The sequence below is a fragment of the Argiope bruennichi genome, chromosome 11 (genome assembly GCF_947563725.1).
Source record: "Argiope bruennichi chromosome 11, qqArgBrue1.1, whole genome shotgun sequence".
Lineage (NCBI taxonomy): Eukaryota > Metazoa > Arthropoda > Arachnida > Araneae > Araneidae > Argiope > Argiope bruennichi.
The window spans coordinates 88,665,181-88,684,225 of NC_079161.1; the positions used below are offsets into that span (position 1 = coordinate 88,665,181).

General features: G+C 29.6%; 1 protein-coding gene across 2 annotated transcripts in view; it reads left to right on the forward strand.

Annotated features, from left to right (window-relative positions):
• Window positions 1-8,232: 8,232 nt before the first annotated feature.
• The window catches only part of LOC129957232 (cuticle collagen bli-1-like), a 233,583-nt gene continuing 222,770 nt past the window's right edge, over window positions 8,233-19,045 (forward strand). Inside the window, exon 1 of one of the 2 annotated variants that reach the window (XM_056069472.1) lies at window positions 8,233-8,913. In XM_056069472.1, coding sequence (XP_055925447.1) covers window positions 8,898-8,913 — 16 coding nt within the window. In that variant the 5' untranslated portion in view covers window positions 8,233-8,897. The remainder of the gene's footprint in view (window positions 8,914-19,045) is intronic. The other variant, XM_056069473.1, reaches the window with a different exon arrangement.

Below are 19,045 nucleotides of genomic sequence, written 5' to 3' on the forward strand. Positions count from 1 at the left end.
ACAAGGAAGCTCTTTTATTTTTGAACGAATTCGTTGAAATCATATTGTTCCAGTGTGATTTTTCAAATGGTAATAATAGTTGGTAAAAACCCCAATATTGTGACCAATAAAAGCACTTTATCTTAGATTTTTTTTAGATTTTTAAATACGCAGCTGACGTAATCACTAGAAGGATGGCGCAATGATAAAAAAGAAAATTATGATACAATAATTTTTTTCCGTTACTAATAGGTCAAGACTATCTTAACAATTTAATTTGGCCAATGACTTACCAGTAATAATAATGCCAATGATTTGCCAATAATAAAAAATGACAGTGATTTGTCAATAATAATAAACCAATAATTTGTCAATGATATGATTTTCCCAACAAAGATTAAATTATCAATCGATTATTTAATTTAAATGATTATTCGATTATTATCATTAAAATGCTAATGGGGCATGTTTATATACTCTTTATTTTCATATATGCATTTTATCTGAAATTTCCAGCTTCGAAGTTTAGTTTACCACTGATGGCCATAGAAAAAAATAATATATAATTTTAATTACTGTATAGTGTCGTAATTAGGGGATGCGTGTATTCGTTGTGACTCCAATTATTAGGACGATTTAGAAAAATAATTTTATTTACAATTTAACTAAAGAAATTAAACATTTGATTTTTACCACGAGCTTCACCGAGGCAGTGCGCGAGAGAATTCCGAAGAGAAGAGGGAGAGAATAGCTTTTTTAGAAGCATACCCGGATGATGAGCGGTGCGGCAATTACGTCACACACAGCATCGACGGAGCATGTAGTTTACAAATATCTGATATATATATATATATATATATATATATATATATATATATATATATATATATATATATATATATATATATATATATATATATATAATAGGTATATATGATTTATGATAGGCATTCACTACAATAGATTTTCTTAAAGCATAATCTTCAGTTCTTTAAAAATTGTAAATAATAATTATCCTCGTTTATTACATATTAATAATTAGGAAACATTCTGGTATCCAAAAATTAGATTACAAATATGAAACATGTGATACCTAAATTTTAATAGGTTTATTACAATGAAACTTTGTACCTACCTGCTCAATAAGATAATACGATAAAAAATAACTTTAGATAATAATTAAATAAAAATTAAAATGATCAGTGATGATATTTTCGGAATAGACTACTTATTATGGTGTAGTAAATAAATGCCTATCATAAATCATATATGTATAGATCATAAATCATATCAAATATCTGTAAACTACAGGCTCTGTCGAGGCTGTGTATGACGTAATTGCCGCACCGCTCATCATCCGGGTATGCTTCTAAAAAAGCTATTCTCTCCCCCTTCTCTTCGGAATTCTCCCGCGCACTGCCTCGGTGAAGCTCGTAGTAAAAATCAAATGTTTCATTTCTTTAGTTAAATTGTAAATAAAATTATTTTTCTGTAGCTTTTTAATAATTGGAGTCACAACGAATACACGCAATCCTAATTACGACAATGGCATGTATCTATCAACTAAACTAATTCTTACAGGATTTACAACAGACTTTCAGTCTGAAAGTGAGATTTCTAACCCCATTTTTTTTTCGCATTGAAGCTTTTAAATTCTGGAAGATTCTCAAACAGGTAAGTACACTATACAAAGACTTTGTATAGTGTACTTTTTCTATAACCTATTCTTTGAGGTTGGGATCTCACATAGTCCATAAAAATATAATCATCGCCAACAGCTCAGAGCAAGACCTCATATAAGTTGCAATCTGCGTACCACCTCATAAAGGCATATAAGGCCATCTAATAAGATTCATCCTCACCCCAGGACTACACTTCCAAAGAAGTGATTGATTTTCCGTGTATGGGAAGGATGGAAGTCAGAGGGCCCTCTCCCTCCTGTTACCGTCTTCAAATGACCGTAATATCCCAAGAGCCCTCTCGGTCTTGCTTTACTGTTCCACGCGTTTTAATAAAGGGACTGATTGCCTCTTTGGCATAGTAAATTCTGAGACCATTTCTACATTAAGACGTTCAGTTTTGAAATAATTACATGTATTTACATTAAATAAACACATTATTTAATGGTTTCATTGCATGCCTTGAGCACTTTGTAATTATCACCATAACTGTGACGATGCTTGTTTATTATTATGACCTTCAGATTTGCTTACTATTTTCAGAATACGCCATGGACGCCAAGAAATGGCGATTTTCAGATTACGCCAAAATAGCCAAGATCCACTTTATATGAAATGCCTTTTGCCAAAATGGTTGCATTTCCGGGTTTACTTTGCAGTTTTCAAATGATTATGTCAAAACTGTCAAGCGTCATTAGACGTAAGATGCCAAAATTTCTCCACGATTATTCATTTTCGGATTTACTTGGCGATTTTTAAATAACGCCAAGGGTGCATTGATAATGGGTTCACTTGATGATTTTTAGATTACGCCAAGATTGCCAATGTCGAATTGTCTATTGCCAATCGTCAAGTGATGGTTTGCATTTTTTGGTGATTTATCACCTGAGCCATAAAAACAAACAAGTATCAGTTCTGCTCATGCTCTTTTGATCGCTGCGTCGGTGGCAGCGCAAGTAATCCAGATCACTACATTATGATTTCTATATCAAATGGTCTTCTTGCCTCAAATGTTTTTCATTTCACCAAGCCTAGGATCGAAAATTTATTGGCCAGGTATCAAAATATTATTCAAAATAAAAGATCAATGGCACATATTATGAAGATTCTATGAAAATGACTGCATAATACAGGGTGTTCATTAATTATTGTCGAGGTTTCCGTACCTCATAACTTTCGAATAAAAAATATTACACAAAAACCGATGACGTATTCGTAAATTACAACTCAAAGAATTTTATTAATGATATTAAAGAGTAAAGCTTGCACAAGTTGCACTTTGTAGGCATTCAGCTGAAGGCGATTATGTATTCGTAAATTACAACTCAAAGAATTTTACGTGGCAACAATGCGATCTTAGCGCATTTGCAGTCTGGGTAATTACGACGTCATAAATAAAAATGGCGACCGTGCAAGAAAAAGCAATGTGTGTATTGTGGTTTTTCGAAACTAAATCAGTCACAACTACTCAACGTCGCTTCAGGACCACGAACAAGGAAGATCCTACTTCGGATAATTCTATCAGACGCTGGTTAACACAAATTCAGGAAAATTCTTTGAGTTGTAATTTACGAATACATAATCGGTTTCTGCGTAATATTTTTTATTCGAAAGTTATGAGGTACGGAAACTCCGACAACACCCTGTATCATCACACCTGTATGAACACCCTGTATCATCATTGACTAAGAATTCAAATGTCTTTATTAGACATTAAAGGGTATGCTGTTGTATTTTTCAGGACGCATTGTATATTAATTTCCTTTTTTCTTATTTTTTTTTTTTCACTGACTTGTATTCTAGATTTTTCTTTACGCAGAGATGGTGCTAACCGGAAGGAAACTGACTGTGACCGTCAAGTTAGTTCTCTCCTTGAGGTTCAATAAATATAATAACAATTAAATAAGTTGAAATAGTTGTGAGTGGAATTCTGAAAGACCAAATTCAGCATTCTTAAATCCATTTAGGCCAGGTAAAAACAAAATCATAGTCTTCAGGTTCTTTTTCTCCCCTTAACTCCCTGCCTTCTACTTCCTCTCACACACCACCAGACTTCAACTTTGACCTCCCAGTCGTAGAATTGATGAGGGTATTTTTCTGTTTGAGTTGCGACAGGAATTGTCAGAACCTCAAACAGACACCATGTTCTTATCAAGTGAGCATTCATCGGAAAAATTGCATACTGAATCAGGGATCGTCAATGATGATGGCATTTTTCCTATGGTGTCCAAGAGCGATGTTACAGCCCTCTCCCCCTCAAAGCCGTTTTCTACGATCCGTTGAAGTAAATGAGAGAGTACTTCCATCTCCAACTGTTGTATTCATTTCGCCCATTTTTATTTCCATTTTCATTTTAGTAATTCTTCGTAACGTTTAGATACGCATCATTGGTTGCCAGCCGCCCTTTAGTTCCGACAGATTTTGCAAAATAATAGCCCTGATAGAGCCTCCAGCTTTAACTACTGAACTGATTTTGCCAATTAATTTCATTATAGTTAACTAACCAGAATGCTCTGTGTTTATTGTGCCAGTAAAATTTAAAATGGCATTTTCATTGAATATGATAAGATGTAGTTCTTCATTTCTATATTAATGCTATTAATACAGTGGGCGTATAGCTGGTTGCCGAAGGCGGATAGTTTTGAATTATTATGAAATATGAGCTTGTAATTTTTTTTTTCGACATCAGATCGTAATCTGATATCAAAGCCAGGGCAGCAATTTTTTCACGTCCTTTTATTTCTGAATATAGAAATTCAAATGACACATTTGTCCAAGATAGAACCCCTTGAGAGAATCCATATTAACCGATAATTTACATCCTGGTGATACACAAATTGCAGAATCAGATGGTTAGATTGATTATGATCCCGGAGAAACTATAGACGTAGACATGATAAATGTCTATAGACAGCAGCCATCAACCAGTCGGATAATTATTAATCCACGCTTTTACCCAACTTTTAAAAAAGAAATATGTTAAACATCGACGCAAGAAAATAAGCTAACTTTAATTTTAGCATTTGGATTTTAACTGTTGCAAACAATATTGACATTTGTCCAGAAATCTTTGTATTTATTATATTTTATTTTACCATTCCTTGATTATTTTTATCGTGAATTTTAGTTTAATAATACTTGTTCATCTTTCATTGCTACTTCGTTTTAGAAACGAATCACATTTGAATCATTTTACCTTTTTTATAAGCCCCATTATATCTGTTGTTATATGAGTTTTTAATCAACCATTTATACTATATATATACCATATGCTTGGCGCAGCATAAACAAAATTGGTTTTTGCGCCATAAAACCTCAAAGACTCACTCACTAACTTTTCACATCCTTTTACAATGCAACGTGTTTTGTATTAAATGTATAATATTGGGTATTTATAGTTAGATAATACGAAGCATATTTATTAAATAATTCACGTTTTGTGTTAGATGCACAAAATAGCTCATGCTTATACGATATAATTCGTTTTGTGTTAGATGCACAAAATAGCTCATGCTTACATGATATAATTCGTTTTGTGTTAGATACACAAAATATCTCATGCTTATACGATATAATTCGTTTTGTGTTAGATGCACAAAATAGCTCATGCTTACATGGTATAATTTGTTTTATGTTAAATACAACTTACACAATATAGTGCAAACTCACAAAATAAAGCACGTTTGTGTGGTATAGTTGAATATGAAATTTCATATCGGTTTATAATTGTATAATGCCAAGATCTGTAAGCCATCTTCATACCAAATTTCATTTCTCTTGCTTGCCATGTTTCTGAATTATGTTCACATACACTATGACAGGCAAATAATAAGTGACGACAGATTTTTTTTTTCTTTTGTCATGATTAACAAGCACGGTGATAATCTCACAAACGCTTCAACAGACCGACAGACAGTTATTGCATTAATGTGTTTCATTCATAATTTGACAGGCACTAAAAAGGCCATGAACAAAATTTTACCAATTCGGTCGTTTCGTTTCTGCTTCATTCCATTTAAATGCTCGCGAACGGACAGACAAACAAATATCATGTTAACGAGAGTGATCTGAAAATTCACAGAAATCTAAAATTTTGAAATAGATAGCAGTTATAAAATTCCATCAGGTTAGCTAGTTGTGTTTCTGAGTCGTACTTACCAATTGTCGAATTTCATCAGTCTATACTTTCACAAGTTTGTAAACGTGAAAAAGCACAATGACAAAAATATAAGAATATTGGCATGATTTTGTAATTAAAATTGTTCCGCGGCAAATTTCGATTCCAGTCGGTCGGGGGGAAAAAAAGGCATCCTAAGTACATATTTGGTTTCCAGATACTTGTGTATTAGTTGTATTCAAGCGATTAATTGCCAGAAGTCGCATGCTTTGCTAAAATTGCTAAAATCTTCGAATTTATTGTTCATCGATAGCATATGGTTGATAATACACAAATATATTTACTAAAGAGTATAAAAAAAGTTTTAGAAAGTTCTTTCGCATTTTTTTATTTTTTTTATTTCCACATTTTGTATTTGTGAAATCCAGGTTGCGTGAACGAGTATTAAAACATTATTTTGTGAAAATAATGTTTTAAAAGCTTTCTAATATAACATTAAAAATAATTTTCTTATGAAGATATTTCGAATGCAACCTAGATTCAATATCTCAATGATATTTTATGTCAAACTCGATGAAAATCGGTTAGTAATTTCTGATTTCTATACTGAAAATAAGAAAAGTAATTTCATATATAATTATGTATAGTTTATATCATGTAACGACCGAATGAATTTCAGCATTAAATTATTGCACTGCATTTGGTATCCATCACATGAACACGAATCGGTTCTTTTATTTTTCTATATGAACCTTACCATTTCATTCGATATACGAACACGAATTGGTTCTTTTATTTTTCTATATGAAACTTACCATTTCATTCGATATACGAACACGAATTGGTTCTTTTATTTTTCTATATGAACCTTACTATTTCATTTGATATACGAACACGAATCGGTTCTTTTATTTTTCTATATGAACCTTACCATTTCATTTGATATACGAACACGAATCGGTTCTTTTATTTTTCTATATGAACTTTACCATTTCATTCGATATACAAACACGAATTGGTTCTTTGATTTTTCTATATGAACCTTACCATTTCATTCGATATACGAACACGAATTGGTTCTTTTATTTTTCTATATGAACCTTACCATTTCATTCGATATACGAACACGAATTGGTTCTTTTATTTTTTCTATATAAAGCTTACCATTACATTCTATATATTGTTGGAAACTTTTGGAAAAATGTTTGGACAATTTTTAGACATTATGAATGTTCTTAGTACTTTTCCAATTTCGAGACAACCTGAAACTATAATAAAAAGAAGCATTTAATGCCACAACTTTTTTAAAAGAAATGAATTTAGAGCAACTGAACTACGAGGGAGATAAAAGAAATTATGGCGAATTTATCCGATTTTTTTGAAATACTGAAAAAAAAATGATTTTTATACAAAAAAAATTATGTCTTTTTTTATAATTAAAAGAAATCATTTTATTGCTGATGAAATATTTTTAAAAACAAAGAGAAATTATGGCTAAAACTTAATATTTGAGAACATTTTTGAATCAGTGATGTTTTTACTGAAACCCTATTCGGAAAATTAAAATGTTTGCCGCTATATAGTTAATTGGCACTTCTTAAAGTAACGTTGGTTTAATTTCTTATTTTACAGAAATCTGAAATCAAAATCGTGTGTGTCAGAAATTTTTAAAAAGAATTATTTTTATATCAATTGGGATACGAAACAATATCATTTATTTTATTGCTTTTCCAATAACGGTTAAACTGTTCTTAACGCAAAATCCTTTTTCACTGATTTTTCTTACAATAATTTCCATTTCGAATATTTTCTCATCAATACTAATGTCTAAAACAAAATTTGTCTTGAAATTTTGTGCGACACTTTTAAATTAAAAAAAAATTGATTGATATCTATTTCAAGTAACATTATAATTTTCAAGTAAATATTCTTAAAATATTACATTTGTTTCGTTGTTTGTGTGTATGAGTGTTTAAAAGTTAAAATGTGTTTTCGAATCAGTCTCACAAAAATTTATTCACAAAAATTTAAATAAATTTTAGAAAATTTCATTGTTTGTAGAAATTTTATATGCCATAGATTAAAATTACTTGTACCTAAATAATTTTATGAGTCTGCTGGCTGCACATTTGCTTTAGAAACTAAATAGAAAATATTTCTAAACAAATAACTAAATTTTGATTTATTAAATTATTTATGCTGTTATTACGTTTTTTTTAATTTATTATTTTTAACAAATTAATTGTCACATAATCCTAAAAATGTGTCCATTTCTTTAAATTTTTGCATTTTAGTCACCACTACACGATATTTGATGTGCGGACGGTCCCTCCGAATCCCCTTCGTTATCATCCTGTATTTTCCACCGCCCACTACTTCCCCGCGCCTCTTCCCCCCTTACATGCGCTCGCCCATCCGATATCACGGCGAGAGAAGAGCTCTTCTGGCCCGAATGCGCGGTCGTCCTGCGCCTCAGCCAGTCCGTGGCGCCGGTCAATACCACCACCATCAAACGCGATTTCTGAAAGCATTTTCCATGTTCTCCAGCGACAGGAAAACCATGGACTAGGCCCTTGCTTCCTCCCACAGACTGCAAATCCAACGTCTGCTTGCGAAGAATTGATGCCAAACGATTTTTCGAATTCTTCTTGCTACCAGCACAATTCACAGTTTGACAGTTCAACTGGCTGCTAGCTAGAGGCAGCGGGGAAAATATTCCACGCCGAATTTATTTATAATTTTTTCATTTTATTTATTCTTGTTCCACAAAACTGTGTTAAATTCACCTTGTTCTGTTATTTATCATCACGTGATCAGATCGAAGAAATATTATTAAAAGAAAGAATTGATAAATATCGTTCAGAATCTGAAATTTAATTTTTTTTGTCGCGGGAAAAATATCGTCTGCAATAGCAGAATAGTTATACGAACACGAACACATTCGTCTCGCAGCAGTTTCAGAACGATTCAAATGTCTGCTACCTTGGAAATTGTTGTAAATGATTCATTTTCTGACGAACATGTAACTTAAAGAAGATCGTCTGCTACATTTTCAGCTAGAAAGGGAGGAAAGTAACTGTTCTACCGAACCAAGTGCTCGTTCAACGGACTATAGCTACCTGATGCTTGCTTGGTACGGTAAGTACCAAAACATTTCCATTTTCTTAATTGCAAGCCTATAATTTATTCTATATTAAAATCTGAACAGTTAAATTGATTTTCTTTAGCTAAATGCTCATTTCATTTCAGTTTCAACAAAATAAAGTAATAAACTGAAGAAAAGAGTAAGATGTCACAAATGGAGAAAATAATTTTTAATTTGAATTATGGCTGCTTGTTTTAAAATTTTGTGAAATTCAAAAAATAATAAAAAAATTCATTAAAAAAGAGGGAACTTATTTTTAAATAAATTAATAAATGAAGGGAAAAACTGAGTGCAAAATGCAATTTTTTTTAAGCCAGGCAATAAAAATGTTCTAAAATTATATAAATATATAACTGCTATTAAATTAATTAGTACGATTTGCTGATTTTTGTAAAGGATTTTATCAACATGTTCTGTTGATAAAATAAAATTTCAGAGTTATAAAAGTTTTTCACAAAGTTTATCACAAAAGAAAACCCTTTCAATTGTGATATAATTTTTTTATTGCATATTCATAAAAAAACATAACTATATTTATATTAATTACATTCACCCTTAAAATTGCAGCAATTTCATTTTAACTAGATGAAATAATTTCGATTTTAACAAACAAAAAAAAAAAAAAAAAGAAAGAAAGAAAGAGTATGTGTTATGCTAATCATTCTTGAGCATTTTAAAAATGCAAATGGATAAATATATTTCAAATAAATTGATAAAATATATTTAAAAATATTTTTTTTGGAAATATATATGAATGAAAACTGTTCCTGGCAACTTCAGTCTAAATATGTAGTTTTAGGCAAATTAACAGTAACAAATAATAATTTTTATAAATGCAAGAAAAACTATATTTTCCTTTACAATGAAAACTAATTTTATCGTTTTATATAGTATTCGGCTTATTCAAATGCATTTTTAAACTTTGATGTTTGAAAAGCCTCATTTTAAATATATTATTCTTTTAGTCAGATCATGCTAAAACTAGTGAAGAAATACTTTTGTCGATAGAAACGAAATTTAAAGGAGAAAAGTTAACAAGGACTGAAATTAAAATAATTTTAATAATTAAAACTTTAAGCAACTGCGAAGATTTATTTTTAACAATATTATACTCTAAATACATATTCCCAACAGTAAACTTTTACTGTTTTGTTATATATTTTATAAAGCAAGTTATAAATCATATGTGAAATGAAAAATCAATCAGGAAAAATTATAAATTATTTCTCGACATTTCCATTATTTCAGTTGATAGTGCTATATATTTTTTAGAAAAAAAAATCCCAATAATCTTTTTAAAAAATCAAAAATGAATCATATAAATGTATGAAAAACGATAAACCAAAAAAATGGCTGGTGAATAAGGAAATCAAAATAATTCATTATTATTTTCCCTTTCTAAGTTATTCAAAGAATTAAAAAAGTAGTTTTCAGAATCATCTGTTCAAGAATTCGAACTATTACCAAATTAATTGTCTATATAAGCAATAAAATTCATTATATCTGAGAATTATTGCTACAATCTCCGATTAAATTATTCTCAAATATTATTTAAATTTTATCTAAAAGTGCAAACTGCCTGTCTGTGCTGTCAAACTACAGATCCTATTACTAGCCATACCAATAGAAATCATTCTTTTTGTTTCAGAGTTACTAGGAATTTTTAATAATTAAATTCAGTTATTCAAAAGAAGATTTTGCTGTAATATAAGTAATGTTTGTTCAGAATCTAGAAAATTTCGTTCCCAGAAATGTCCCGAGATCTGATGTTTGCTTCTTTATGAAAGAATTGTTATCTGAATGATATGCTTAATCGGGGAAGAAAACAAACTTTTTTTCAAATATTTCTATTAAATTTCACTTTTTATTCATTTGTAAATTTTAAAAAAAATGAAGTGTTTTAATTTTAGCAGTTCTTTAACATCATTTTATGAATGTAAATATCTAATTTATCAGACTCAAATTAAAAAACTATAAGATAATTTTTTTTTAATCTAAAGCATATTCCTTCATATCAAAATTTTCAAAGAATTGTCAAATAAAAATTTCTGATTTAACTTCTAATAATCAAAGTTACCGACATTGGCCTGTATATTAAGTAAACTTACGGTAGCTGTAAAATATAAATATATTACTGATCCTGTGTTTTAAAAAATTTTTAATTTATAAAAACATTTTCAAATTTAAAATTATTTTTATTTTGTATTATGTAATAAATGGTTATAATTTTTATTTATTTATGTTATGAAATTATATCAGCCTAAAGTTTTTTCTATGTATTTATTATATTATGTGAATTAAAACTTTCATTTGTTAAAATGAAAAAACAACGTAATAGAAATTGTCTTTCTAAAATATTTGCCAATAAATTATTTTTCATTTTCAGAGTATTAAACGAATAAATTCAAAATATTGTTGTTATATGACTTTAAATAAAAAATATTTGTAACTATTGAATAAAATTATATATATTGCTTCATATAAAAAGTAAAATATTTAATGTCAGTTCATATAAAACAATCCGAAGAATGTAGTCTTTATTTTAAATAAATATCCTCCAAAATTATATTAACTCTGGAAATTTAAATATTGCAAATAATTTCTTTTAAAAGAATAATATAATTGTAAGATTCTATACAGAAAGAAAAATGTATCTTTATGGAACGCACTATTTAACATGCTTTTCAACAAAAAGAAATGTCGCTATCTAGTCATAATAAAATTACATAGTTAAATTGCTATTTTCACAATAAAGACAAGTTATATTCAAACATTGTAACATATTGGAAAGGAAAAAAAACAGCTATTCTTAGAAAATAAAAGCATATCAAAATAATAGTCTATCAACCGAAACGAATTTAGATTAAAACCTTTTGACGCAAAGCTAACAAAATTTATTTGCTTATTATTTCAGCTTCTATCAAAAAGAACGTAAAGAAAAAGTGAGAAAAATAATAATGTAATGCTTAAATAAACTCTGAAAGAATAATAAACTGATCGGTCAAGTTTATTGGAAACAGAACAAAAAATATTTTTTTTTACTTACTATTTTTTTAGTTGCTTATAAATATCATAAAATTGAAATTATTTTATTGATATTTTCTGTTTCATTTAAATTATTTTAGATCAAAATTTTTTTTTAATTTTATTTTTTAATTTTGATTTAGTTTTAAATAAAATGATGTGAACCTCTGTGAAGAAAAAGTTCAAACATATCTAAAATTGTGATATTAATTTTAAAGTTGTAATTGACAATTATATTTATTCATTTTGATTTCATTACATGTATTGCTTATTTTGTACAATTTTATTACTTTAAAAATGAGGAACAAAATACTCATTTTTGTTGAGAGTTAATCCTGATAATTGCAATTCTTATTAGTAAGACATTTTTTTATTCTATTACGACCATAATTAATTAACAAGTTTTTTGAACTAATCTGAAAATTAATAAAACAAGAATATATTTGGCTTAAAAATTAATAAACTAAAAATAGGAATTTAACTGTAAACTGAAAACAACTTTACATAAAAGGAATGTAGAATTTCTGTTTCGTTATTATAGAATAATAGTTAGTATGTTAATAAATAATTAATGTTCAAAAAAACCCAGAGAACAAAATTAGGAAGTATTTTAACAACAGATTCAGTTGAGGGTTTTAGCAAAAAATAATTCGCATTCAAGTAAAATTATAATTAATTCAAGTTAAATTTAAAACTATTATGATTTTTCATATTGTAAAAATGTCTTATTCTGAAGTGTGTCTTTTTCTTCATAATTTTAAATATTTTTCTTTCATTTTTTTAATTTTAATAAATGTTTTATTATGTCCAATTCGTCCATATTTCATAGGCATAAGAACAATATGATAGGTGATTAAATTGTTTAAAAAATATTCATTAAAATTATCACTTGTTATTAATGAAAATTATATTAATTTATCTAATTTCAGATTTCTTTCTTTTTTTTTCTAATAAAAAGTTTGGTTTATGTGATTTTTTTTTTTTTTTTTTTAACTTTTATACATGCTAAATACTGTTTAACTTTGCATTTCCACAGTGAAAAAAATAAAATTGTCATTAAAAAATGAATAAAATTTTTTTAATAAACGTTTAATTTCAAATAAAATCTAATAATTTAAACAATCTTAATTTAAACATTATATCAATGTTTCGGCGATGAAAAACTATTTTGAAAACAAATAATAAATTTATTTGCATTAACAATCAATTCATTAAATGATCTGGAAAGAAGAACTCGTTCCATCAAACGATAATAAACATCGCCAATACAGTGAATGTAAAAATACATTTTCTGCGGAAAAGCAACAAGACTCAAACTGTTGCATGTAACAGATCAATATATTTCCCTCTTTTAAAACGATAATAATAGAAATATGTTTACTTCCTGTCTGCAAACAGAAGGCTGAATCCTTTATAATTAATGCTACAGAATGATTGCATAAGCAGTCTAATTGTGTTTCAATTATAAACAAATTTAATAACAGTGGAAGCTTTTAAAGTTATGAAGAAGTTATGTGCTGAAACAGCGACCGCGTGTTTTATTTATTGAAATGTGCCAATCACTTTCGAGCTTTGAGTGCGCATGCGTTAAAGGAAAAGAAAACAGTCCACCAATGGAAAAGTCAAAGTATCCAAAATTACCCGAATTTCTTTTAAATAAAAAGGAAAAGTTTGGAATCTGTCTTTTATTTTCAAACCATAGATGGCGCTATAAATTGAAAGATAAATGTAGCAACTGGACGAATAAAATTGATCAAGAAGAGATAAGTTTGTTGAGTTATTAATAATAAAACTCTTTCAGTTCGGATTTTGTTTGTTCTTTTTGCCATTGCTGGGTGTTTTATTATATCTTTTGATAAGAATTTTAATTATAAAATAAATTTAAAATCGTGCCAAAAATTATATTGTGATTTAATGGACATTTTTTTACATTGTTGAAATTTAATTTTGAGAAAAAAATATTTGTTTGTTTGTATTTAACTGGTTTTGTCCTGTTTGTTTTCTAGGAAAATCATGCAATATATTATGATTTTCAAATAAAACTTGTAAAACTTGTTAATCATTATAAACTTGTTTTGGTGAGATGCACTGTTATTGAGAAGAGCACTAATAGAATATTACGAAATCAAAATAGGACTCAACTATCAGTTTGCCTATAGAAAGAAATACAAATAAACGAAAGAGATAGTGGACCATCGAATTGAAATTTTAAGAAAATAAGAACAATATTCCGGACAAATAAGCTGGTTTACAATGGGGAAATTAAGCACTGCTACAGAGATACACTTTAGGAAAAATAAGATTATTTTTTATTATTGCTTGTAGCTAAGATGATTGAGTGTTTACATCTTGTTCGATTTTATCTTTTCTTTTCTTTTTTTCTTTTGAGGAATCGATTCTTCAAGGGTTGCCACCACCTTGACTTGCTTTCTGAAAGAGCAGTTTACTTTGAACTTGTACGTCTTTCAGTACTTCGGGCACTCTTGGGGCTATATTTAAAGAACTTCTCTCCACCTTTTTTTCTTGAGTGTGTGTGTTTAACTTTTTCGCAGACGGTTTTTGCCGCAGTTTGTTCTCTAGCCACTCACACTCTGCTGCGCATGCGTCATTACTCACGTGTAGGTGTACACAAACCACTGTTTGTGCTCGGAAAAGAACAAGAGATAGCTAAGAGAGAAAAAGGAAGGAAGAAGGGCTGGCGGAGAAGAAAGGGAAGAGAAAAAAAATCGAAGAATAAATGTTCCAAGCCTTCATCCTCATCCTCTCTGGGTTTGGTCGCCCCCCTCTCTTCTCTCTTCGTCCGACGTCGTCGCCACCTCCCTCCTTTTTTCTACCCCCTTCCAATCCTGCTCTTATTTTCATTTCGCCCTGAGACGTCTCTAGCGCGATAAGTCTTGAAGATCCTTTTTTTTTTTTTTTTTCTTATTCCTCTTCTTCTAACCTACTACGATTTTTTTCCCTGTTTCTCTCTCTCTCTCTCCTTTTTCTCCCGTTTCCTCTTCCAGAAAAAAAAGGAAAAAAATCTATCCCTAGAAGGATCCTTTTCTTCCTGCAGCAGCATCCCTGGATCTTCTTCTCTTCGTCTTTCGTTCGGTCCTGGCTGGCACTGTTCTTCTCCACCCCTGCCCCCTCCTTCCCCGCCCCGGGGTCCACGAAGGAACGGACGTCTCAAACTCCGACCACCCCCAGTCTCTCCTCCCCCCTGCCCGTCGTTGTGTGTGGTGGTTGTCCCCTGCGTGGCATCCGCATCTGACGGATGCTGTGAGAGGAAGAAGGGTGTGGGGGAGGGAATGGTGGAATGGGATGCGGAGGAGCAAGAGCGACGGAGGATGGGGATGGAGAGAATGAAGAAGAAGAGGATGAAAGAGTGAGTGAAAGAGTGAGAGAGATGTTACTGGGGCCCCCATCCTTTAGCATGCTATTCTGCCGTGTTGCAGCTCGAGGCTTAAAATGCCCGGGGATCGTACCACTATCTTGACTAGTGCTAACTACAGGCCTCACCAAACGATTTTTTGGAATGGATCAGAGAGATGGGCTTTGTCCATTACAACTGCCCATTGGAGAATACAGCATAAGGAAATGTACTTAAAAGTACTCTACTAGAAGTCCGAAATGATTACCTTCTTTTAAATTAACTATAGTTTTGTTACCGGTACCAGAGACAGACAGTTTATTTCACCGAGCGGATTTAGTTTCATTTGAGCCACTCAGTATGAATTTTAGCGTTGTTCTGTACTTGTTTTAAAAATATCCTTCTCCAGGGGCCCTTATATCTTCATCATTTTCGCCACTCCAATTTCTAAAACTAGATACGTTTTATTTATTTTAATTTAATCGCCATGTAAGCAATTTCAAATCGCAAATTTTGACAAATTGAAACATTAAATTGTCTGCTATTTTTCAAGAAAGCTGATTTTAGCATATCATGTATCTAAAAAAATAATAATAAATTTTGATGTATTATTAATTTCGAATAAAAAAATAATAAAATTACAACGTTTTTGGGTACAAAGAAAAATGACAAAATTACTAAAATAAAAAAATAATAATAAATTACAAATATACATACAATCTGAATTTATTTAATTATAATATTGACATTTTTTTTACTCAATACTTTAATTTCTCTTTTTTTAGAATTATAAAACACAAAATATAAAACTTATAAAAAGTAATTAGGAAGGAATTGAACTACAAATTCGATCGATACAATTTTTATTTGAACAATTTCGATGCATGACATTTGTAAATTAAATTATAGCGCAAAATCTTGCTGTGCCTTAAAGATACAGCAAATAATAATAATAATAATAACAATGAGATCATAGGGATTTTTAGGCAGTTGCTTATATAATAATCCCAACTTATTATTTTGCTTATTTCACCAAACGATATTTGTAAAGAATTTGGGATCATGGAATTTGATCTTCGAAACAGTTTTGTTTATACAAGTAACTCATATCGTGAGCTTGTCATATTTAAACTTCTACTACTATAATTTTATTTTAGAACGCTGTGAGTATTAGAAAGGTTAGAGCTTCCAGTCAAGAATTAAAAGCTGAAAGCCGAGTTTCCTTTCACTAACCTAACGGTCGATCGTAGGGAGGTTAGGCACCGGTCGGAATTTAAACCCCTCTTATTAACTGAGGAATACTGTTATTTTACCATTCGTACTATAAATAATATGAATTTATTCGCAAAGGAAATTAATAACATTTAAATAAATTTTAATGATGAATTAAAATTATTTTTTATGAAAATAAAAGACTATGACTTCTGCAGACATAGAGTTCTTGCATATATAGTGAATTTATGGTGATTAATTCTTTAGGAGTTAATTTCTTTTTCTAATTATGCCATGTTAATTTTTTTCTTTACATTTCAGTGCAAAATTACTCTTAAGGGAAAACAGAGAAAATCTTAGAATGTCATAGTTAAGTGGGGCGTATTGTTAGTTTATTGATTATATAAGCTCATATTATTTGTTATTATAAACCAACTATTGTTTACATTATAACTATACGTTTATATATACTATATACGTTATAACTATACGTATATATATACTATACGCTTCTAATTATTGTACTGACCTAAAACTATTTTTAAAATATGATATTCATTTTCATCGATTTCTTATCTCTGAATATGATATTAATTATGAACTTGGTAGTGTCTAAAACAATTAATTTAAATTTTTCATATCTTGAACATTCTATGGATATGTAACTGTATCCGCTATACTTCTAAAACTTATAAAGTGTATAAATCAAAAAGTTAAAAATATATGGCATATAATAATGGCAGATTATTTATTTTACATATAATTCAACTGATTGAAACAAAAAGTTTGAAAATAAACTAAATGAGATGCGATTTTCAGCTGTTCTATTATATAACTCTTTTAATATTGTTACCATGGTGATAAAACTGCAACGCATTAAGTATATGCTACATTGTATAGAAATCTCAAATCATAAGACTTCTGCACATAAATGTCAAAGGTGAGCCTACTGCAAAGTATCCAGAATATTTGATTCACTCAGCTGTAATAATTTTCGGCAAATATTTAGTCATATTTAAATGCAGGAATATTATTACATATCTTCAAAAATACGTATCTCTTGGCTGTATATCTACTGGCCAAACATCTTGTCGGAATTTCTTAAAGAATCAATCTGCCGAATTCAGTATCCAACAACTAATTCTCAGAACATCTGGAGCAATCCCAGAATTCCCTGATACAGATCCAGTGCGTTGCCATCTGTTATCTTGTGTCAGATAATTTCTACTTTTAAATTTAGACCGTATCTGGAAAATATTTGACAAATTTGTTCCATATATGAGATCCATTGAATGAATACGTCATTCTGTTCAGATAATAATTATGCAGAAGATTGTATTTCGTTACGTAAAAACTATGAATAGATGATGGAAAATATTTGACAAATTTGTTCCATATATGAGATCCGTTGAATGAATACGTCATTCTGTTCAGATAATAATTATGCAGAAGATTGTATTTCGTTACGTAAAAACTATGAATAGATGATGGAAAATATTTGGCAAATTTGTTCCATCTATGAGATCCATTGAATGAATACGTCATTCTGTTCAGATAATAATTATGCAGAAGATTGTATTTCTTTACGTAAAAACTACGAATAGATGCTTTATCACTAAACTATCAGGAATTAGATCTAATCTTTGAGACAAATAAGCCTCTAATTATCCTGTAGATAGATTTGACTACTCAAAAGATAGAATTATTAGAAAGATTGCCAAAAAAGAAAGATAAAATCTAAGTAACATAAGGCAGATTAATATATTAAATATTAATCGTTAATACTTATTGCATTAGCATTGTTCGAGATTTTATTCATCGTATTTCCATACTTAAATAGTTTCTTCTACTGCCTTTATATGTTAACATTTATATGCATATATTCTCAAATATTATACATATTTTATGCAATATATTGTTTATGCAATTATTGGTGCTTATTTTATTTTGCAATCATAATGTATTTAATTTCAAGACAAAATTAATTTAGAAAATAAATATTGATTTTTTATATTTATACTAGCTTTTACTCGTGACTTCGTACGCGTGGAAATAGATTGGAATTTATAGCATCAATGGTTTTATCTTTTGTTACTCCTGCGCATGCGTGAATTTATTTTAATTCAAAAGTACTTCAGAATGAATCCGAAAGATCGATTCATTAACAATGTTTAATTTTAAATGTATCGAACACTAAGAAAATTAACAGAATCGTTTGAAATAATAGTCAAAATCATGTTAAGCCTAATCTCATTGGCGTGGGGGGAAAAAACCCTGAAGTTTTACTCATTTGGCGATTTTTGGCGGGAAAGTTAGTTTTTAATTAATAAACAATTAACCACTCAATTAAACGGAATAAATAGTAACCTGTGTCCTATTCCAGACTATAATCTATCTCTCAGCTAAGTTTCATCCAATTCTGTTCAGCCGTTCTGGCGTGATTGACTAACAAACATCCATCCATCCATCCAAACTTTCACATTTATAATAGTAGTATAGATACAATAATTTTTCTCAAAATGAATAAGTTTTTCATT